The sequence below is a fragment of the Ooceraea biroi genome, chromosome 9, assembly GCF_003672135.1.
Source record: "Ooceraea biroi isolate clonal line C1 chromosome 9, Obir_v5.4, whole genome shotgun sequence".
Taxonomy (NCBI): domain Eukaryota; kingdom Metazoa; phylum Arthropoda; class Insecta; order Hymenoptera; family Formicidae; genus Ooceraea; species Ooceraea biroi.
The window spans coordinates 6,452,227-6,477,302 of record NC_039514.1 but is presented as its reverse complement, the minus strand read 5'-3'; the positions used below and the strand labels follow the sequence as shown (position 1 = coordinate 6,477,302).

At 43.6% G+C, this 25,076-nt stretch overlaps 1 protein-coding gene across 1 annotated transcript in view; it reads right to left on the bottom strand.

Moving 5' to 3' along the window:
- Positions 1 to 7,540: 7,540 nt before the first annotated feature.
- The window catches only part of LOC105285556 (angiotensin-converting enzyme), a 58,901-nt gene continuing 41,365 nt past the window's right edge, over positions 7,541 to 25,076 (bottom strand). The window contains exons 12-13 of the mRNA XM_011349811.3: positions 13,927 to 14,093; positions 7,541 to 9,994 (exon numbers count right to left, since the gene is read on the bottom strand). Of these exons, the coding sequence (XP_011348113.1) occupies positions 9,849 to 9,994; positions 13,927 to 14,093 (313 nt within the window). The 3' untranslated portion in view covers positions 7,541 to 9,848. The remainder of the gene's footprint in view (positions 9,995 to 13,926; positions 14,094 to 25,076) is intronic.

Here is a 25,076-nt window from a genome sequence, read left to right as displayed (position 1 = left end):
TTTGCAAATAATATAATAAATTGCGCCCTGCAAATAATCAGTATAGTATACAAATTGACAATGCAACTCTTCTGCTTCTCGTTCCCGCTCTCTCGTGGGGACTCTAACGTGTCAAGTGCGGATACGATCGATCTTAGAAAAGAAAAGGGACAGAAAAAGAATTGACGTAGATGAACGAAAGCCGGACTTTAGAGTCGTCTGTCGGAACAGCCGAGAGCAGGCGGACTCGTGTAATGAGATGATTGGGAGAGCAATTCACTGGGTTCCCTCTTGTTCTCGCGGCACGCAATAGACGACGACCGGATCGTCGTTCGAAGCACATCGACTGCTTAATCCCGTGACGCTGCACAACATCCTACTAAATAGAGTAATTAGTAATTACGGGGGAACGCGCCAGTGCCGCCTTTGTTTCCGTTGAAAATAGCCATACTGCTTAGAGATCAATCCGACTCTACCGTGCTATAATCTTGTGTATTTATAGCAGCATTAACACACGTTTATAATATAAAAATCTGTGTCTAAATAAAAGTCAATAAATTTTTAAATATATATAGGTTGTTTTAATTTATTATGTTGCAGGAAATAAAGTACGCTGCATTGGCATGAATACGACAAAGGGAACGTCTTCCTCTTTCTTCCGGTTCTACGTCGTTTCCAAGCACCGGCTCGTGTACCAATCGTCGCGTCTCTCTCGATGACGCAGTACGTCCTACGTGTGCATTCTATCGTGCAAGTGCAGCCAGCTAAACAAACATTTTGTAATCGCAAGACGCAATGACTGCGCGTAAGTTCGGCGTCCCTCGGCTTGCGCGATGCATTCCGGCGATCACTTGATGCGCGGAAAAACCCGAGAAAGCGTGTGTGCTTCGCTTTAATGACGCGAATAAAATTCGAAAATGTCCGCCGGTTTCGCAAAATAAATAATTTTTATTTTATTAAATTGCATTCTTTCGCGTGGTAGCCATACGCTCGTTGGGGTATTTTTATTATTTCCGGCAGCGGAAACGCGTACGCGGAGCGTCAAAACATTCTCCAAGCGAACGGACACTTGTTCTCGCGTCAAATCGACGAGCGAATTCTTGCATTGCGTAACGGCATAATCGAGCTAATTAATACGAGCGTTTTAATGACCGGCCATGTCGCGCGCACCACCGGCACGCGGATTAAATCGTTTCGTAATTTCGCGTGAAATCACGCGGAGCGCCGAGTTGCTCAGTAATGCGCGGAGGATCAGGCAGTTGCATTTGAAATATTTCCACAGTTTGTCGGAACGAGAGAAAGACAGAATGAGAGAGGGAGAGGGAGGGAGGAAAAGGGAGATGAATTAATATTAGCGTCCATCTGTACGCGAGATCGATCGTAAACCGATTGATTACGAGCGTCAACTTTTTGCAAACGAAATTTGCAAGTGAAACGAAATTTTTCCCGGGTTTTCCGCCCTCCCTCCCTCTCATCATTTATTCACCGGCAGAAATGCAACGAGTGAAAACGAGGCAACGCGACATAAATGCGCGGCGATGCAAAAGCGGATAACGTAAAAAAGTGCGATCTAAACGCAAATGCGATGCTGCAGGAAAGCGTACAGACGCAATGCTGCACAATGTTGCGTCCGTTGCCGTATACCCGCTGCATTAATGCGCTTAACCGGGTCGATTTAGTGATTTATGCTCCTGCCGAGTTGCTGCACTCGCGCGGCAACGAGTGCGTGACTCTCCGGCGGCGGCGATTATGTATATCGACGAGCACTCGAGCATTTTATCGGCCGGTTATTATTCGCGGGGGGAGGTGAGGGCGGATTGTGTCGTGCCGGTTTTCGCGATATCGTAATTAAGCCGCGGCGTCCCGCGGCAATCGCAGAAAGCAAACGAGGCCGAGAACTCGCGGACTCGCCCGTGGCATTTAGACCGACTTAACTTCTCCTCGTCCTTGCATTTAAAGTGGATAAACGAGCCGCCGCCGAAAGGAGCGGCCGTTGCAGATAACATTTACCTACTCGCGTCTCTGTTTCTCTTCTTCTTTCTTCTTCTTTTTTTTTCAATTTTTTTTCTTTTTCCCGAAGCGACGTTTCGAGCAGATGAACGCGCTCGTCGGTACCGATGCGAACGAGGCAACACGACGATTATCCTGATCAATGATTGTTCGAAGGGATAATCGCGCCGAGAGGATTCCCTCGTCGACGCAATCGCCGAGGATGCCGACTGGCAGGTGTGTACTTTGGCGGGAATGAATGGCGATAATTCGCTTTGCAAATACTATACACGCTCGGCCAAGATTATTGCGCTTCTCCCTTCAGGCGGGTGGGAGACGGGGGAAGAGACCGACACGATACTCGTCCCGGCGGATTTATGCAACAACCCCTTTACCCGCGCGGCCCGGCGCCGCCTTTTGCGAGATTTCGATTGCGAATCGATAGGAGGTAGCTATAGAAACAACGGCGCGTGTTGCATAATATCGGTTACGTTGATACGTCGCGTTGTTTAATGTGAGTGCCCGGCTGAACATCGGGCCGGGGAACGTCCAATTCATACGTTGCGAGATCCGCGATTTGGACACGGGGGAAATAGAAAGTGGCCGGCTTGCAGACATTCTGCATGCCCGCCGAACTCCTCGGCGAGCTCCTCCTGCGGAAAATGGAGCAATGGAGAACAATATTAATTCGGGGAAGCGCGGGGGAAACGGGGATTGTGACACCTCGTCTTGCGCGATGACCTCTACTTTCTGCTCGAATCGTCAGATTTCACCGTAAATATTTCATCGGAAATATATACATATTATAAAAAAATTTTTCAATTTCGATTAAAATTCGATTCACTTTCCGAGAAAGCGCTCGACGCGTTTGCGAGAGCCGCGAGTTTACGACACAGGCAAACGCGCACTTGAAACGCAAACTTACCGAATTTCCGGCTGGCAACTTGAGAGAATACCGAAACTTTCTTCTCCCTCGTCTTGTTTCCTGTCTCCGATCATCTTATTAAAACACAAAGTAGAAAAGTTCTCTTATAATGAGATTGTTAACGAAACGCTTAACAAGTCAACGATCGGAAGATGTACTCGGCGTGAAAGAAATTCCACAAAGCTACGAATTTATTAACTGCTTATCGGCTTCTTCATCTGATATTAAACCTTTTGTTGCGATTACTGCAACGCGCGCGTGAGTGAGCCATGGGAACTCTATTTTATCTAGTTTCATGATTTCTGCAGTGATTCATGCAAAGTATCATGACGTATATCCCATATTTTTATGCGGAAGGACAAATTAACATATTTACTCGGAATTATAATACCGGAATTAGTTAAAACCGGAATTAGTTAGTTAACTTTTCCGTCTCTAACGCCATTTATGAAATGTAGTGTATGTGATAAATTAAATATAAATTTAAATAAATATTCTTAAATTCCATTTTTTATATTTGCAAAGTCAAATATTTTTATATCATCATATCTTCACTAATAAAATAAAATGGTATATGTAACATATAACGTTGCCGTACTCTAAAATCACTATGGGACCAACTCTTTCGCATCAAAGGAATCAATAAATACGAAAAATCGGATTCCATGCTGAAAATGGAGCATTCGTTCGAATCCGATCGATCCACCAGGTCTGCAGTTTCTGCACCAGCCGCGGCACAGCTTATTGCATAAATCGGCGAGTTCTAATCGCGAGAGGCAGTGACATTGATGCCGCTTCGCGTCTCGCATTGCATAATGCCGGGGCATTATTTCGCTGGAAACAACACTAATAATAATTACCTTTATTACCTTCCCTCCCTTTCCTCCTACCGTCCGTCTTTCTAAGTCCGAGTAATGCCTGATATTATTCTGGGATATCGTTGACCCTTCTCGAGTTTATTTCACGGACGTAATACTCTTTACGATCGCCATAACGATCGCGGTGCACTTCGTTTCTCAAAAGCGCGCCTTTCCAGCAGCGGTGAGCCTTCATTACGTCTTCTCGCTGTTCTCTCCATTTGTCATGCCGTTAACCGTGTTTACGGTGCTTCCCCGAGTAGAACCAACTGAACAGACATAATCGCGGCGTTCAAATGTTAACGCGAAAATTCTTTAACAATGCTGTAATAAAGAAATACTGGCGAGAGGAGTTCGACGGCAAAGAAAATTGTGCTAAAGATGCCAAATTGCAGTAATAAGTCTAACAATGTTCTTCAAATCGCGCTAGATGCTTTGGTCTCGCTCTTGACTCTATCGGCGACTATTAATTTAGTTTCTAATTTTTTTAGCGTTATGCCACGCGATATTATTAAAGAAAACATTTAACATTAGTGATACAAATAATAATAAATAAGTATTATGAAATATTATGAAATAAATTGTACTTATTACGTAGGAAACACGAATTTTCACAAGCAGACCGCTGTTATATTTTCAATTTTGCGATCGTTTGTAATATATATTTTATTTTAATAAAATGATATTAGTACAATATGACAAAGCCTTCTGTGTGATTATATTTATATTAACACGTACAATACCAAACATAAAGTCTGCATTTGCAATTTAAATCGTTCTCACTTCCAATAAACAAATTGGTTGCAGAATCAGATTGCGAAACGCGGCTGCGCGAATCCGTCGAGACGAATTTAAGCGCATCGCTTGAACGGACGTCTCTTCGAAAGCGACATGGTCAGCCGGGTCGACACACTTGTGTCCCTTGTGTCTCCGTTAAAAATTGCATACGGAATCTTAAAGAGGCTTTTGAAATGAATTATGTTCCCCGTGATCTTTATCGCCCGTGGAATCGGACAGCGGCGGATCGTCCGGCAGGAATCCGATAGAAAGTCAAATCAAGCTGGAGCTGAGCGGATTCGGCGAGCGGATTTTTTATCAGATTTTACTTCACGTTATTTCGTGCGTGCTAACGCGCATTCTGAGACGCCAGTTAGATGAGCCAGTATTTCTTAATTCATATTTATCGTGCGATCTGCTTGAGCCTCACCGATCACTTTCACCGATAATTTCGAAACCACCAACGATGACGACGACGACAGCGACGAGGACGAGGACGATGCCACGCCAAGAATCATGCATGATGATTGATCTTCTCCGCGCGATCCTTCCTCGCGAACCCGTGTTGCACTCGTAATGCTACGCTGCTCGAAAATGCGTGACGTAACCGATTCTCCTTATCGCCGGCCTTCGTACTTCGTCGTTCGTATCTTCGTCATCCGTCATCCGTGTATCAGGGCCTCGTGAGTTGTTCAATCGAAAACGAGCGCGAATACTGACGGATCTACTTTTTTGTAATCTACAAAAATCCTGCACCTGTATCAACGTGCTGTCAAACGGTCATCCACGCCGGATAGGCTGGGGGAGGGAAGAGGGTGGGTAGAGAAGAAGTCGGAGGCACGGGATGCCGATCTACTTTCGGGATCACTTTCACGCGCAATTTCGAAACGGATGATTTCGTCTCCGGGTATGACGGATCGGATCGCACGAGGGGGCTGCTCCGCTCCTTTCCCCGAGGGGAAGGGGAGGCTTGAATTAAATCGATCACATCCGATTCCGGCCGGATCGACCGGCCGACCGGCCGACCGGCGAAATTGCGCGGGAGAATCTCTCTCCCCTCCTTTCGCCGATTTCGGCCGATCGCCGATATATCCGGCGGTCGTGCCGCTTGAAAACCGCCATAAAAATGCGGGCCCGGTAGGCCCTCGCGCCGATCCATGGTGAAAGTGGACGTCGAGAGCGGCGTCCGTCCACCGGTCGGCCGGCTCTCATTGTACGGCTCTCGTAGATGTTTCGCGGAAAGGCACGACTTCCCGGTCTTCCGATTACGCAACCGGTCGGACCAGTTTTGGGGCAGATCGCCAAACTGTCCATGGGCGCCGAACATCCGCGTCTGCCGGTGTTCTCTCCCCTCGAATTGGGCGACCGGTTTCCTATCTCCCGGACGATTTACGATCGGACCACCGCGGATCGGTTCCCCCCCCCCCCCCCGTCAATATTATCCATCAATGTTGCTCAATATTCAATGGTATTATCAACGCGGGAGAAACTTCTCATCTTTCACCCATTACTAGTAATGGCGAACTTCAACATTCCGTTGTGAAAGAGAGAAAGAAGAAATAAATAATACGATTAATTAATAATGCAGAAGGAAAAATAATCATACGTAATTAACTAAATGATATAATAATGATGAAATGTTCGTAATTTACGTATCTAATGCTTTAATTAGGAATAAACTCAAGCAGTGTCCCTGCCACGTGGTGTTTCCGATCACACTAATCATAAAAGAAATTAATTACGTGCAATATAATTGCAACATGATGAACATAAGCAAAATTAGAAAATTTAGATCAAATTTACTTGCAAAAAGCTACAATCTCGTTACGCTTAAAAAAACCATCTTGATATCAATAAAATTATTAGGTACCTCTAAAGCTCCCTTCATTTAATCATTTATTTAATACCCCATCGAGGACTGGCAAACGAGGGGGAAATAAATAAAAAGCGCGAGTGAGAGATACACAGTTACGTTTCGGCGACTGGCGCCTATGGCTGGCAAGCTGGCGTTATGTATTCCCGACGATCAGCTCGTACGATTTCTCATTTCCTGAATAATGCTTCTGGATATGCATCAGGCGGAATAGGAATCGCTTCTTTAAGCGTAACGTTATCCGAACGGTAACGAGGCGCGGAGACTCGCTCGATATCTCGCGCCGAGCGATATATCGCGAGGATTTCAAAACGGAGCCACGGGGTGGAAACGTGCCGTGGTGTAACGCGCCGTTTAATTGCGGTGTAATCTGCGATTGCGTAACGCGGCAGGCCGGTTTGGATAATCGGATTCCGCGGATGCCACCGTCTTTTTATAACCGTCGCCAATTTCCGTGTTCGAAATCCTGTTGCCGGCACGGGGGGGAGAGGGGAGGCGAATTAAATCGATGCGAGTAATCGCCGTTGCGGCTAATGGAATCTGCGTGTCTGTTCGAAAATAAGCAGAGTGGAACCCACGGCGCGGATTATCTCCCGATTATATAAAGAAGAATTATCGCGTATCGTTAATTCAAGACGTTAATCGACCATCATGGAAAGATTTGTCAACGACGACGATGGGCACCAGTTGCCCTGAAGCCTCGAGGGATGATAAGTGGCGTCGACCACCTGTTCAGTATCTGAAACCTGTTGAAAAACGAAGAGATAAAGTTCAGGTTGAAATTGAATGCTGTCGTAATAAAAATGTTAAACTTACGCGATAAAATGCAGGTACGGTACAGGGAAGCAGGGAGAATTCACGATAATCTTCCGGCGTTATTTATAAAGCAGGGGGGGAGAGATATCGTGAGTAAGAAGATAATAAATTGTACGTACACTGTAAGTATGACTTACGTAAAAAATCAATGAACCCAGAGAGACAGTGTGATGCAGGTAGAGAACGTTTCTGCACTCCAGTACCTTGTCAATTTGTCTGATTATAAATTTCTTTTATCGTTTGTATCAAGTCACTTATTATGATTTAAAATGAGAATCCAGCATTTAACGTAGCGCGAAAAAAAAATATATAGGCACTATAATCCGGCACACAATTCTTTTTTATTATCTTTTAATACTAATCATCATAATCATTTAATTTAATATTAATCAACGCGTGCTGCACGTGATTCTCGCGATTCTAGGCTTTTGCTATCCTTTTTATTTTATTTTAATTAAATTCTTATCGCGTGTCAAGTTTATCGATGGAAGATTCGAGCGCTTGTGACACATTTAGCAAGAATCATGAATCAACATGTGGAAAGCGGTAATCATCACCGGATTCACGGCGATGCTCGATGAATCCCCGCGATCGGTGTCGATGTTGACCATTCCGCTTTCGTGGTGTATGAATATAATTTGTAAGATGTGTGCATCGCGTCGTCGCAAAGTGATAAGATCAGAAATATTTCCGGCCGCATACATGCGCCGCGCGATGAAACACGTCGACGTGCCGCGTTGCATGCGTTCGGTGATGCAAGCATTTCTTTTTCCCGACGCGGTCGATTTCCGCGTCTCCTCGTTACGCAAGACGGGCGGACCAGTTTCTGGACAGGGACCACCTTTGTGCTCTCACAATTGCGTGGCATATGCCCCTTCGCGAACAATAATGCCACCTCTTGTCACCGCTCGTGAAAGCTGTCGTCCTACGCGTGACGTCGACGTGCCGACGAAAGATCGGATGAGATTTGTCGTAAAACAAAAGCGCTTAATGGGACGTTTGTCCTGTAACTTCTCAGCCGATTATTAATATTCATGCGGCTAATTTCTGCGCGTTTGTGATCCGCAAGAAAGCGAGAATATCACTCCTCGAAGACGTCGCATGTCCGTTTGATAAACTGCGAACGTGAAGAACACGCATACACACGTGCTGTATAAATTAAACTACAATTGTGATTAGATTATAATAATAAATTAAATTAAATTACAACAATATTCTTTCCCGATTTCGTTACAATTTTTTTAACGATTAATTTCGTTTTTTACGATCAGTTTTGAGCATGTCTCTATTAATCGATATATCATTTAAAATTTTTGGTACATGTATTGTTTGCTGCTACAGGTCGGAAGTTAAGAATGCGGTCGGGCGATGAATCGCCGCGCAATCACGCACTTTCGTGCTATTTGTCAATTGAAACGAAATTGCCTGGAGGTCGTTACGCGCCTTGACGCTGCTAATGCCGCGGCGAATGGAAATGTATGATACGCAAAGAATGATCGTTACAAAAAGAATACGGGTGATCTAACGGCGGCAATAAAGGATACGCAACAAAACGACGCGGAATTAAAGTGGCCCGCGATCAAACTTACTCGTAATTTGACAGCGAAGGCGCGATTTCACCCGGCTACGATTTCGCCGGCTTTCAATTACGCAAGTTAAGGGAGCCGTCTTAGCCGGCACGGCCTTTGTTGTCGAGCAACTTTTATGCGTTTCCCCATTATGGAATCTTCTTTCTACAAAATAAAATCACCTCCCCCTTGCGCCCGCAACCTGTCGCGAAAGTATAGAGGCTCCGGGTTAACGAGTTCTCTTTGTGCGATCGAGAAGTCGCGGGACTGTAAAGAAATTCGATCCGCGTGGACCCCCGGACGCTCGGACAAGTGCCAATTATCGATCCCAACGCGCTATTACAAGTTCCGATATTTTGCAATCCCGATATTGTGCAATCTCGAAGACAGAACTGGAGCGTCCAGTCGCAACTTTGGATCTGCGTTGGAGAAACGGAGACGGGTCATTGCGAGGAACGAACAATGAGCGGTGCTGTCTCGTGAGCAACGTAAGCGACACGCGTGTACAACAAAGGCAAAAGTTTATTTCATTTACCAACAGTGAAGTAAATAATGTTATAGAGTGTGAATTATGGGCTGCTCGAGTGTACAAAATGACTTCCGCGCTCTCGCACTCACACAACGCTCTCCGCAGGCATGCACGCTTTGCATAATATAATATATGCTCTTAATTATATTTCTTAATTGTGTCTCTCTACTCTCTATTATGCATATAATGTGTATGCAGTACTCCGACTGAGTGACTCGACGGTGCGAACAGACGTTTAAGAATACGTATATTTTTATGTTACAAAACACACGCGGCAATGCAGGAGCGCATCTTGACGGCTACTCGTTGGCAGTAATAATCGCCGGTTCGCTACCAACTTACCATGTTTAATTAGATTTGTTTAGATTTATTCGGACGAATGATTGCACTACCTTCACTCGACATTTCAGCGGCGATCTTAATGCAATTAAACAATTTGGTATATTCTGGCAAATTAACGATACCGAGCTTTTCCTTGCACACCAAAGGAAGAGTGCAACGCTCAGCGACGTGTCAGCTATTTGCTAATTCACGTTCAGTGAAACATCGATGCAGTCAATAGAATCATAATTCCTGTCACGATTGAAGACGCGTAGATTGATGTACCGCCATTGTAATAGAAACCGCTGCCGTAAACTTGAAGCCCGGCGGTCTCGATGCTCCGCTTACAATAGTCCCCGTCTGTAACAAATTAATGTAATATATTAATGTAATATAATACAGAATATAACAGTACTTCAAGAGTGTCTTTATTAATTTTCTATATTTTTAGCTTTATTAATTTAATATTTAATCACGTTTAGATGTCTTTAATTTAATTTTTAGTTGCATACTATTGGGTTGGCTGAAAAGTTCGTGCGGTTTTTAACATGTTATCGAGTTTTATTATTTTTAATGTTATCAAATATTATTTTTTAACATTATAACATTGGACTGGCTGAAAGGTTCGTGCGGTTTTTAATAAAATATTATAATCATATACCGCACTCGCGACTTAAAACTATGCTACAGGATTTATGACGTCTCCAGATTTACGTTCTCCCTGAAATCGTTAAAAGAATCGCTTAAGCGTGGCCTTCCACGAGTAAACAGCGCATTTCGCTCGCATTTCGAATGTCACGATTGATCAATCAGAACCGCTCCCCTAACACAATCGGTAAAGACCAGCAAAACGCCTAAATGCTATTCGCGATCGTTTTTCGATGGCCGAAGGAGAACGTGCTATCGAGGCGATCTCGTTCACTCAGGGCGAGAGAAAGAGAGAACGAGCCATTCGAGCTAGCATCGAGGCGATGAAGACAAAGAGAGTCAGAAAACCACCGCGGGGGGCGATCGGGTTCCCTTTCCCTTCGTGACTCTTGTTTCTCCGATTTTGCAGATATATTCTTAAAATTCGTCGGCTTGGCCAAAGCTTCGCCAGAATCACGTATCGTCACGTTTCGCTCGGCTTATTGCATTAAAATTAAATTGTAAAACGGAACTTGCATGCTCCCTTCCCGGCAGCGATTTCTCGCACAATTTCACCCGTGGCTGCGATCGAAGGCATAAAACGGAGAAAGGTAATGCTACTTAATAGCAACGCGTTTCTTATTATTCTACATTGTGCACAATGCGTATTACGTCATTCAAATCGCACGACGTGTCGGCGCGATTCGCCATAAATGCCACGGCTGCTCGAGAAATTAACGACCGCCGCTTCTATGGGGAATATGTACACATTAATCTAATAATATCAATCTCCTCGAGCGAAACATGATAAGATAATTACGGTGCACGTCTGATAAATATTGAATACCGACTGCTCGATGACCGGCGAGGATAATCCATCATAATCGTTTATTATGCCGGTGAATTACTATCACGCGTGGCGTATCGCAATTACTTTCGCACGAGATTCCGCCGAGAGAAAATTTCAGGCCTCGCCGAAAATAAATCACGTTTCGCAGCACTTAATTGCTGAAGGCGCATCATGAATATTTATCACGGCGGCGGAAATCCCGAAGCCGAAAAAAAAAACGCACGTTCAAATCTCGTCCCAAGCATATATTCGGCAGATAACGAGGAGGAGCCGGGAGAAGAATTTGACATAAAAAAGAAGCGACGGGGACGTGTAATCTTGAATACATAAAGACATCCGCGTCTGTCCGTCCGTTCGGCACTTCACTTCATAATTTGACACCAGACGACTCAATCTGCGAAACTTTTACTCCGCACGGCTGCCTGCAGTATCGTTTGCATATTACGCGGTTACAGTCCGAACCGTAACCGACGAAATTACGGCGGAAGGAAGAGCGGTGGGGCATGAAGATCGGCCGAAAGTGAAATTATTTATATGACGGCCGCGATTTCTTTTCATCGCGCCGATCTTCTTCTGCCCGTTTCGCGAGCTTCTGCTCTTTTCACCGGAAATTACATTATCGAGTCGAGGAGGAGAACCTCCCCATTCGTAACGATCGTTGCTAGAGCAAGCCCGAGCTCGCGCATCACTTCTCTCGCGTTCGATCGCTCGCGAAAAACTCGCACGCGTGCGCGAGTTACGTAAGAAGAACCGTGTGTCCACTCCGCTGGATTCAGGCGAGAGGCCGGTGATTTTACCTGCCGCATAACCGTCGCAAATCAGAGCAAAAATGGATTTCTGCTATGCAAATTGCTCATTCGTGGCAACTCTCGAACGTTTACATCGCGTTTTGAGTATGGCACGGTAAACCTTTCCCCGTAAGGGATCCCATCCCTTGCTTCACGATTTGCGATCTCTTCTCATTTGTGTAACACGCGATTAACAATTTCCGTTTCGGATATATATTGTATTTGTTGAATATTTCAATTGAAAAATGTTTGTTTTAATTGCTTGAAGAATTTTAATTCGCCGTGGCTGCCTCTCTCTCTCTCTCTCTCTCTATCTATCCTGTGAAGAATTCAGTTAAAAATTCCCTTTCATACGGAAGAGACAATTTCTCCGCTTTGTGAGCAGGTAGCATGCAGCCGCGCTATTACTTCCTGCTGAAATAATCTCGTGCAACTGGATCAATCACGACCGGTGATCTGATTACATAATATTACGTGTACGCGTCTTTGAGTGCAGCCCGCGTGCATTCAAACGGTCCGGTCTCTCGATCCGGTCCGATCGCGCGTGCTTAACTCGCGACTGAGCGCGATATTCGTTCTCACGCGAGACGAAACGGAACGGAGCGCTCTCGCAGGAGGCTACGTCTAACATCGGTATATACGTGCACGCGTGCACATGTGTGTTAGAGAGCCTATATTATAGGGTCTCTAATGTGTATTTTTGCACGTGCAAATCGGCCAGCTTCACTTCACCAGTGGATTGATGCTGGACGAGGAACTCTACCGCACATACACATGCGCGCGCGAAAACGAGAGTGCGCTCGTGGGACTCTCGAACGACTCTCTAATGTTCCTCGCCCTCTCCTGTTCTTCTCGTCCCGTTTTAGCTGCGCCTATTCTTTCTCTCCCAGCTCTCCCTTCGTCCAACGGCCTCTCCTCGCTCCGCTTTCGCAATTATCCCAGTCCCACGATGCCGTTACAACTTTACAATCGGCGGAGAGGGAGGAGGAAGGGGCGAACCACCGTCACCTTTGCATTTTATCGCGCAAATGCAACGCGATTTCCTCCAGGTTCTATCGGAAAGAAAGCAAGGGTGACATTTCACCGGCGAACAAAAAATCGGCCGGTCATCTTTGCGTATCGACGATAGCGATTTCTTGTGCGCGCAATTTAAAAATCCCTCGTGATAAATAATAAATAAAATCGTTTTCATTATCGTCCAGCTTCTAGCGTTTTCAGCTGGCAGCTAGACTCCGCTCGTTTCCCTTTCATTTCTAGATAGAGAAAGAGAGAGAGAAAGTGGGAAAGAGATAGATGGCGACGTTCTCCGATTTATTACGCGTATATATATATATATATATATATATATATATATATATATAACGTGTTTTTTACCTTATTTGAGGGAATTCGCAACTTATTCTGCTCCGGCTGGCGTGCTTTCGAAACGCGCGCCAGCCGGTATAATTTATGGGATGAGCGCGAATACGACGCACCACGTGCGTATCTCCGCGAGAGCTCTCTTTTCCCGGGTGTAATCGTGTTTTTATATAATTTTACATAACGCACGCACTGGTATTCGAGCGGCGTCAAGAATTCGGCGCGGCGCGCTGCGTTATGTACTAGGTGTACGTACATACGTATGCAAGCGTCGCCCGTTAATTCCAATAATTTCGCGTGCACACACATGCATGCACGAGCACGCGGCGGATCGTAATTCACAGTCGAATGTCGTCATACAATGAACATTCGTTTCGGGCGCTTTGGCCGTTAAGTAGCGCGTGGGAACTGCAACCTTCAATCTGTTACGGTAGGAAATTGCATAATTTATAGCAAGTTACGTCGAAAGGCACCCATCGCGCCGTTTTCCGCGGCGACGTCACGCGATCATCGATCTCCCGCGAATAATCGCTAATAGTTACGTTCGGCTCAAAAGCTACAGTTGCAGCTGCTACCGCAACACTCGCAGCAATGATCTGTCATCAAAAGATCTATCGAACAATCTCCGTCCCACGTACGAGAAGCAAAAGCAAAATCCCATTGCTTACCGTATGACCAACCGACGACCTCGCCCGTTCTCAGATTCTCCGTCCTCAGCCAGTCCTCCAACGGCTGGAAGTACTCCCTGAGAGCGGATCCGTCCAATCTGAACTCGCCGGTGGCTTCCCGGAGTGTCTCCTGCCATGGGACAGATGAGCCCTTCTCCATCAATCTCCTGCGAACCCAGACGAAATATTTGTTCATTATTTCCGCTAGTTCAATAAAGTCATTTAGCCGAAAGTGAAATTGCTGAATGAGAACGGTGAGAACACAGCAAGAATGCGCGTTACAGATTCTTTCACTTTATTCGGCGGAAGTCGCAACTCGTAACGTTGCCGGACGAAGGAAACGTACGGACGGTGCCGCCGTGAAAAAGAACGCGCACTGTATAATCTCGCAGAGTATAATTACATAAAGCATAATTTCAGTGATTCGCAGGTACCTAGATATTATTCAGTAGCGCGGTGCTACAAGCTATTTATGGACGGCGTTCCTTCATTGTTGAACGTGTTTCTCGCATGAAGATATATGTATGAGCGTGATTGAGAGAGCGGAAAAGGAGAAACGCAGGGGATAAAGAACATCGCACAGAACAAGAGTATCAAAATTATGTTATCAGGAACACGTGATTTTGCAAAGGATGATGCAAGATTAAAAGAAAAATTTTATTTTTATTTTATATTAAATTCCATATATGAAATATTTTATTTTTTCTTATATTATTCTTTGCATATTATAAGTAAAATAAAATAAATAAAATATTAACAATTGTTCCCATATATGGTATAATTGAAAATACAAGATAAAAAAATATATACCATTTTGGGACATTTACGAAACAAAATTTAAAGCACGATAAATTCTACAGAATTTCACTCAATAAATTAACACAAATTCAGTTAACCAACTCTTCTGTAAAATAGTTGTTTGCAACACCTGTGTGCTCACCGCTCTTTTCCCGCATACCTGAAAACCGCAAGAGTGTTTCGAACGATCCAGTATACATGGAATTAACGCGGCGAAGAAATATGACGCGTGGTGCATAATGAGAGGTGTAATAACGTGCAATCTTGTAACATCGCCGTTGACCCCGTAGCTCTATAACCGGCCTATCTATCTCCTCCGCTAATCTTGACGTTTGCCGTAGCCTGTACTTGGTCCGTTGGCTCTTACTTCGACACGTCGTAATACATTTCTTCGACAAACCGTTTCCGCTGCGACTTCGATCCGCGTGGCCAATATATCTCGCGTTATGACGGCGAACGCCGCCGCGGAATTTATTCCGCTACACAGTCGTATAAAAAGTCCACAAAGAGCTTATAACATCGACATCTTTGACAAGCACGAGTTGTTTTATCGACACAGTCGCGCATTAATATTTCATGCATTACGTTTACGGCTGCCTTTCTCGACAATGTCTTTTATTCTTGTTTCTCTTTATATTTTTCTCTGTATATTCTATTATAAAGCGTACGTAAGATATGATTTCTTGAAATAGCATGAAACAGAAATGTATCTAAAATCTTTCTGTAATTAACTTAGTACTTTTATTATATTTTTCATTTACTTTCTTTTAACTTGGTGTGTAATATTCTTTCGCAATGTATGCAGAGGATACCTAAACAACATTTTTCTCCAGACATGTGTGCTGAACGTTCCAATTTTTTAATTTCAAACATCACGATTTTAAAGCACCGGGAGAGTAATATCGCACCTCGGAATGAAAGCCGGGCAATTTTTTCGTTCCCTCGCGCGTTCTCCGCTCCACGAGATAAAAATATAATTCCCCAAAACGGTACACACAAGTCATAAAAAACTCTACATCGCAGCATTTCGGCTACCCTTGTTGCGCGTCAAGAAATTAATCAAAATGCAAATTTCATCGCAGCGAGAGGGTGGGAAGAGAGCACGAAGACGGGACAATATACCTCGCCAGCCGGGGAGGAAGATTGATCGCAAATGAATTCCGATTAGGCCATCGACACCGGCGGCGATCGGGCGATCGACGATCATCGCCTGCGATCGTGCGATCTGAGATTAAGCGCAGGGTTTTAAAGCCGCGATGCCACGCTCTGAGAACTGGTGCACGGTGCCGAGGGAGAAAGAGAGAGACGAGGCGGCCGTTTAGACGCGCGGTGATTATGCAACAGTGGCGGTATCCCGGCCCGCCGATCAGTCTCTCCGAATGGATCGCTGGATCAACGGAGAGGTAACTCTCTCGCAACTTTTCCTTTATGCATAATCGCCGCGATCTCGCGACAACGTTGTAGCGCAATGCTTGCGTTAAGTGGATTAGCGAGTCTCGGGTTTGATCGTGCGAAGCGAAACGGTCAAAAACGTTTCGCTTCGATGTATAAATCGCGACGCGGATTTTTCTCCGCCTTGTCGCTTGCGATCACGGCGTCTTTCTGCTATTTGAATCTACATTGGTTGGAGTGATTCTTTAATTGTCTGATTAATCGATTAATTTAACGATTACTCTCAGGTTTCAATGTATTCTTTGCTTGCGCCCGCGGAATCAGGTCGGTCGCGAAGGAGATCAGTCTCGGCGACATTATTATTATACATATATATCGCACACTTCTGCAATCGTTTCAGGGCCGTGTTACGTCACGACGACCCTATCACGACTGCAGTAATCTCTCTCTTTCTCTCTCTTTCGTTATCAGAGATCGTTGACGACCAACAGAAGTTGGCATTGCCGCAATCTCGGCGTGCCGGCGTTACTGAGAACGATACGAGCTCTCTTCGCGAGATCTCGCTGAGATCAATCCGGTCTGATCACTTCCGGTTCCTTACCGAGAGAGATATCAGAATCCATTCGAGCAGCTGCCGCATGCCTCTTACGTGGGAATACGACATGGCAAAAAGATTTCGGTATGCCCAAAGGGGCCGCCCGATCTCTCTCTTTCTTTTTCTTTTTCTTTTTCTCTCCCTCTCTCCGAGCTCTCCCCGTCTATTTGTCCATTTGGCGGTCTCTTTCTCTCTGTCTTCGACCGTAATTTATATCGATCACACAATTTCCTGCGTTCGACACGTAGGCGAAATCGGCATTTTCCTGTGCCGAGCGGTGCATTTCTGAATTTACGATATTTTCAATAGCAGACAACTCTAGGCAATATAAAAAATAATGATATCAACAACTCAGAACTACCCGGATAAAGAAAAAATTTCTACGAGCTAGAACTTTTCCATTTCCGAGTTTACGGTATTTTCAATAGCAGAAAACTCTAGGCAATATAAAAAATAATGATTTCAACAATTCAGAACTTCTCGGAAAAGAAAAAATTTCTACGGGATAGAACTTTTTCATTTCCGAGTTTAAGGTATTTTCAATAGCAGAGAACTCTAGGCAATATGCCAATTAACAATATAAACATCTCAGAACTCCTCGGAAAAAGAAAAAACTTGTAATGGCTAAAACTTTTTCATTTCTAAGGCCCAATTTCTTCACTTCTCGATAATTTTATCCAAAAGATATCTCGTAGAATCAGTTTTCTTCACCTTTTTAATCTGACAGAATAAAGTAATTTATAATAGAGAGAAAGAGAAACATTCTAGACACTTTGTGTCAAAAGTGAGTAGTATAAAGAATAGCTATCCGTTAAATACGTAATCAGAGGTTTCACTGAAGAAAAGAAATTTTTAATTATCTGGAAGATAGCTATCGAGAAGTATGAAGAAACCGGGCATAAAGGATTTTCAATCGTCGAAAACTCTTCGCAATATGCCAAATCCACTCTTAAAAAAAGCTGTGTTAAATGTCTTCGCGTGGAGGTTAACAATTTGGTAGAATGTGATAATGTTGCACATAATAAATAATAGATGAATATTATTATTCAAAAACAGTATTAACATTGAAAAATAAAATAGCGCGCGCCTGTGTTGTACTAGTGCAATAAAAAAAGCAAGAGAGTGATAAAATTCAAGTATCTAAATCATGTTTTGATTTTTGCGATCGTGGGTAGGGTATGATATCATGCATCCGAGGCAGCAGTTACACGTACGGCAGTTATGTTCAATTGCGTTCGAGGCGTAAATGTTGTACAGTGTATCGCAAAACCTCCTTGCTGCTCCTTGATCGAGGTAGGACTTTCAAAAGACACTTTTCCGATTCTCCGCGCGATCGTCCGTGGCATCCAAGGACGAAGTATCGATTTGCGTTCGCGTTTGATTTAACGCGGTGTCGGTGGTCAGGCGAATGGATAAATCAACCGCCGTGTCGCACATCTCTTTCGCAATCATCAATAGGGGGATCAATAGGTGATCAAGTAACATTGACGTGTACAAAGATGAGGAAACACAATCCCCCTTGATTATTAAAAGTATCTTTCATCAAAGCCGAATTAATCAAGTTTAATTAATTACCGAATCGATTAATCAATTCGACCTTTTTATTAGTTGATTTTACAATTTTCGCCAAAAAAACGCGGAAACTCAAACTGCACTGAATAATTCTCCTGCTATAATTCTTCTGCACATATTATTATTCTGCACAGAAGAATAATCATACATCATCGAAAGTAGAAATGCAGAACGCAGAAGCTGCTTATTTGCCCGATCGCTGCTCCTTTCAATCTCAACTGGCTGACCACACCATGTCATTTAATCGAGTTATGTTCGCGGAAATGCGCGGCGCACATTTGCTGATCGATTTACCAGCTTCGGCACGCGGAGATCAGCGCTCCGGCGCGGCGGAGCGCGCGTGACGCCCTACGAATCTTGCGCAGTGAAAACGGAAGTGTAACGCGTAACAGCCGCCGCTCTCCCAAACATGCCATTTCTTCGCCCGTGTAACTGCGCCACGGTACTCTCTCGCGATACGGTAACCACGAGTCGTTCCTTTACGTGACACACGCACGTTTTTTACCGCACGCAGCTTTCGTAACACCGTAAACGCCATCGTCGTCATTTTCGTCGTCGCCATCATCGTCTTCGTCATTGTCTTCGTTTGTCATCATCATCAACGTCAGCAAAGTGAGAGCTCTAGACGTGTCCTTCGATAGGAATCGATTCGACGTGCATCCATCACTCTCGATCTCGATCCCGATCCTCGCACGGTGAATGATCTCCGGCTGCATTTCCGCTTGGATGCTGCGATAATTCGCGTCGTACGTTACATTCGCGACGTGTCGTGTCGCGCGTATCGTATCGCGCGGAAGTTTCGATGATAATGCAGTAACAGGAGAGAAATAGAGAAAAAGAGAGAGAAACGAGCGGACAATTCAGTGATAAGGAGTTTGATAATACTTGCGAGAATACTAATCGAGAGATTCCGGCAACAAGCGCGACCTCACACTTCAAGCGCGCATCATATCACTTATGAATGGCCTGACAACTGGAAATCCCCTTGTTCATTCATTAATTACAACATTTGCAATAAATTATCATTTCAAAGACTACATAAATCTCTTAAAAAAATAAAATAAATAGGAAATAAAAGTACGAATAAAATGAAAGAGATCAAGAAGAAATAAATTATAAAAATTACAAAAAAAAGAAATAAAATTATGTATAATAAATAAAATTGCGTGAGTGGAAAAATTACGAAGAATTTAATACTCGGCTGGTGCTTGTTCGCACTTGTATTATATATTACCTTTAATTCTACCATTTTCTCATGATTTCTACGAGAGCTGTTTTATTGCCGGAAGTTTCGGCGCGGCTTGGTCGCTCGCCAAGAAAGGATTTCGATCTACGAGCCGACAGACCATTTTCGAAAACGCGGAACGATCCTTCTCATCGAGTTTCCGGCTGCCAAGAGACTCCATGCGACTTTCCTCATCTGTAAAACCCCGCTCGCGTTCCGCCTGCAAATGCGCGCCCGTAAACGGATCGTAAGCGTTCGCAGGCTCGATTCGCGAGTGCACCGTAACCGGGAACGGGATACTTTATGTTTGCAAATATAAATTATAGCGTCGCAGCGGATAAAAGTACACCGCCTAATGCTTTTTGCCACTTTATATAATTCTCCTCGGCGATTTCGTAAGCGCAACAAGGGGACAGGGGACGCGTTTTAACTATGTGCGTATGTCGCTTCGCTCCTTTTGCAGTAATAAACACGCGGCGGTCTCCGAGAACACCCTTTTCCGCAAGTTTTGCCATTTCATGGCGCACCAGTTGCATTATATCATCGCACCCGCCGACACGTGCTGGAATTTTATTGCTCGAGATACCTCGTTGTGAAGGCCGATCGAACTCTTTGGAACATCCTTATATGAGAGAGAGAAACATCCTGGTTTCATTATACCATGATATTAGATGTGTAAATTAATTCAGTATCTTTTTTTAGTTTCACCTAATTTACCTAATAAAACTCCATAATAATTGTGCTGTCTCGCATTGGATACCGGCCATACATTGCTTATTACATCTATTATCGTACAATATATCGGAGGAAATTACATAAATACCGATACATATATACCGATATTAATTTAGCAATACACAGCGCGCTTACGTTACCGATTATAAATGTCCAATGATTCAATGTTTCAATGATTTCTCCGGTTCTACATCAACCCGATTACGTGTGTTCACAGGTCCGTTCCGTTCCGCAAGTCAGACTCCGCAGTCGATTATCAGCGATTGTTGCTATTAGCGTTATTTACCCGATCATTTGTCTATGGTGGAACATGTACTTTATTTTATTATATATGTAAATTGCGACACGTCGCGTAACGTCGTGGAACAAGAGGCGAGTTAACGGAAACGCGGAACCGAATGAAGATTTCCCTCTCGTTGACCCAGATAACGTCCGCCAGAAGATCGCCGTGGAGATCTAAACGATCTAGAGGCGAGCGATCAGTGATATAATGCTCAGCCATGAGTCGAGCTCGTTCAACGGGAAACTCGACGGAATGCAACGTATGGGGATTCCAGTCGCGTGTCATGTGCGTAAAGGGAATCGTTCAAACTTGTTTCTTTCTCTCTTTCTCTCGAGCAATACGCAAACGATTTTCCGTTACCTCGACTGCCACGTCATTTTGCGTGATGCATAAATTTCCTCTGGAAGTACGTCGTCAGTGTCTGGATGATGTGCGGTCTCACTCTTACTCGATTTGAAGAAATGACTTTGTCAAGTGTTTCTATCAAGTATTAATGAAATTTGCAAACGTGTCCCGTCTATATGCATTCAGGTACAATACCAGCAATGAAATTAATTAAATTATTACTGTAGAAGCAATGAAATTAAAATAATGTTATAACGAAAATTAAAAAATAATAAATAAGAAAAATTCGAACTTCGACTAACTTCAACGAATTTCGCAGTCCGAGTGCTAACGCAACTACACCGTCGAGATTGACGGTGTTTTGCATGCAATGGCCGATACCATCTAATATACTAATCCTAATAATAATAATACTAATAATAACAAGCGTCGTTACCACGGAGCGTAAAATCTCGCAATCTCTCCCCACGCGGGGATTATGATCATGCTCGCGTGTGTGCATAATGAGCCTCGTAATCAACGACGCAAAACCGCAATCTCGGCAATCCGAAAAGGTTTTTACGCTAGGTGCTTTAAACCGCCGCGTGTCCAGAAATACCGTATACGAAAGCGGCGTTACCTCGGCGAACCCGAAGCTGCCTACTCATTACTTGTTAGCGCCATGATTTAAGATGTTTGCGTGTTACACCCTGTATATCGCGTGTTCATCATACTGCGTGCGTGCGTGCGTGCGTTTATATTTAATTTGCGATTTAATCGCGTCCATTTGCAGGCCTAGGCCGTTTTTATTGTTGCCAGAGAAGGCTTACGAGCTAAGCACATTGACACAGCGGTTTTTCGAGAAGAACGGCTGTTGGCAAATCCAGAAACAGCTTGAAGCGATTGTGAAAGTAATATGTAAGAGCAAGAAATGTTTTGATTGTAGCAGAGGCTACTTTGCCTACTCTTTTTAGAACAAATATAAATTTTAGATTTGGTGTATTATTTTAATAATTTGACTTGTAAAATTTTAGGTATTAATTAAATAAATAAAGAAAATAATTTTTGCTGTAAGAAAGGTATTGAAATCTCACAAAACTCGCGCGATAAAATACACTCGCTCCCAAAAAAAGCGGTACACTAAAATTTAGGGAAAAATTTACCAACCTTCAAATGATCATAACTTGGTAAATAATGAAGATAAAAATATGTTCAAAAATGCAAAATGAAGCTTCAAGTATCCACTTTAAGAATATTTGAATGGCAATTATGGTCGGTCATTTGATTCAAAATGGCGGATGACAAAATGAGAGGATGCAAAAGTGATAACCGAAAGTCCGAGTTTGTGACGGTGCATGGCGTGAATTAGATATCGCAGCCTAATTGGACCAAATGCAAATGAAAATATAGAGTGTTATCTTTAAAATGCTTTTTACCGAGCTCGATGCGATCATTTTTCGCTGAGTTGTGCAACTTTAAAAAAGAAAACACTCTGTTAAGTAAATTTGGAGTATCTCAACAAAAAATGATCGCATCGAGCTTTGTAAAAAAGCGTTTTAAAGATAAAACTCTATACTTTTATACGCATTTAGTCCCATTGGGCTGCAATACCTACTTTACACCATGTGCCATCGCAAACTCGAATCTTCATTTATCAATTTCGCATGCTCTCCCTTTCCGCCATTTTAAAAAACTCGTGCACAATTTCGATTTAAATTGCGAAAAGTAGGGTTTCAAAGCTTTAAAACCGTTTTTGAAATTTTGTGCTAGGATAGTTAGATACCGAGATATTCAATTTCGAATTTGCAATATCGTCGATTCAGCAAGGCCTAAGGAATTAGAAAACCCTGCGGTTCGTTTAGTTCTTTTATAATTCCAACTGCTGCGTTCATTATTCTTTATACTCCAAATCCTTCTTATGTGGTGTGTGCGTGTGCGTGTGTAGGTGTATGTAGGTGTGTGTGTGTGTGTGTGTGTGTGTGTGCGCGTGCGCGCGTGTGTGTGCACGGCAGGGATCAGGACCCCGGGGCTCGTCACACACACACACCCCACAAGGAGGGTTTGGAGTCTTAAATTACTGTGGAACTGACGAACCACGGGGTCCTCATCCTTGTGATACACACACACACACACACACACACACACACACCTACATACACCTACACACGCACACGCACACACCACATAAGAAGGATTTGGAGTATAAAGAATAATGAACGCAGCAGTTGGAATTATAAAAGAACTAAACGAACCGCAGGGTTTTCTAATTCCTTAGGCCTTGCTGAATCGACGATATTGCAAATTCGAAATTGAATATCTCGGTATCTAACTATCCTAGCACAAAATTTCAAAAACGGTTTTAAAGCTTTGAAACCCTACTTTTCGCAATTTAAATCGAAATTGTGCACGAGTTTTTTAAAATGGCGGAAAGGGAGAGCATGCGAAATTGATAAATGAAGATTCGAGTTTGCGATGGCACATGGTGTAAAGTAGGTATTGCAGCCCAATGGGACTAAATGCGTATAAAAGTATAGAGTTTTATCTTTAAAACGCTTTTTTACAAAGCTCGATGCGATCATTTTTTGTTGAGATACTCCAAATTTACTTAACAGAGTGTTTTCTTTTTTAAAGTTGCACAACTCAGCGAAAAATGATCGCATCGAGCTCGGTAAAAAGCATTTTAAAGATAACACTCTATATTTTCATTTGCATTTGGTCCAATTAGGCTGCGATATCTAATTCACGCCATGCACCGTCACAAACTCGGACTTTCGGTTATTACTTTTGCATCCTCTCATTTTGTCATCCGCCATTTTGAATCAAATGACCGACCATAATTGCCATTCAAATATTCTTAAAGTGGATACTTGAAGCTTCATTTTGCATTTTTGAACATATTTTTATCTTCATTATTTACCAAGTTATGATCATTTGAAGGTTGGTAAATTTTTCCCTAAATTTTAGTGTACCGCTTTTTTTGGGAGTGAGTGTATATAGAAATGCAGTACAATATTAAATAAATGTATGAATCAAATTGTGATAACAAATTACCCTTTAAAATGCAATTAAAAATAAAACTGGATCAACTTCAAATCGTTATGTCAGCTCCTTTCTCTTCATCCGTTATTGTCTCTAACTGCAATTGTCTGAGTAACGAAGCTGCAGCCAGTGATTAGTGTCCGTATTGACGAGCGATTATTCAGGAGATATCCACATGGGAACGGACGAGGCTGGAGAACAGAGGAAGACGACGTCGCGAAGACACGCAATTAGGAATGTCGAAATCATCATTCCCTGCTCCATTTTATCTCTTAGATGTACATATAGTTACGCCAGATGCCGCGTAACGAACGAGGACATCAACGGGGTTGCGTAACGTGGCGCAGCTAAATCGGAACGGACGTCCAGCGGCGATGCGAAACTAAATTCACGAATTATAAACGACATGACACGTGATAAACAATGATAATAATTGATGCAATAATTTCATGCATAATTTATACCCGGCGGATATTTATGTAGATGCGGACAGGAGAACAACGCCTAAATATGTGCACACGTCGTAAATTCGCGGATTTGAATTTTTCCGAATGATCCCATCAGATGAAAAATACGGAGCGGCGTTGCGTAACACGATCATCACGGCGCATAATTTCCCTTTTTTATTTTTACGCGCGGAATTTTACACATCGGGACTATAACCGTCGGGATTCCGTTTCTGAATTCGCCGATCCTGACGGCCGACGAGTATCGATGCTAACGAGGAACGGTTCTCTCTCGTTCTCCTTTTAGGAAGTCCCCAGTTTTCAGTTTCAGTTGCGGCGGCCTATCAACACGTTCATTAACTCGAAATAAATTCCAACCTTGAATCTTAAGAGGATTCGGGGCCAAAATGTCAAGACCCGGAATAAGGCATCGATCAAGTTCGCGGCCCCACCCTGCTGCTATCGAGATTTTGTGGATTCCTGACATTTCGGGATGTGGCCACCAGCTCCGGTTGTCCGGCAACTGGATGAACGAGTCAAGAGCGCGCGTCCCATTTACGAAGATTGCCATAATTAATAGTTTTTGAAAGCGGACCCGCCGAACGTCTCGCCGCTATTTTTGGAAATACCATCCTGCTTGTGGCTACTCGGATACGCATTTTTCTTCTTTTATGATCTTGGAGACCTGCTTGGAGAGAGACGATGGGGTCTAAAATTAATCTACAGCGCGATGGGAATCGT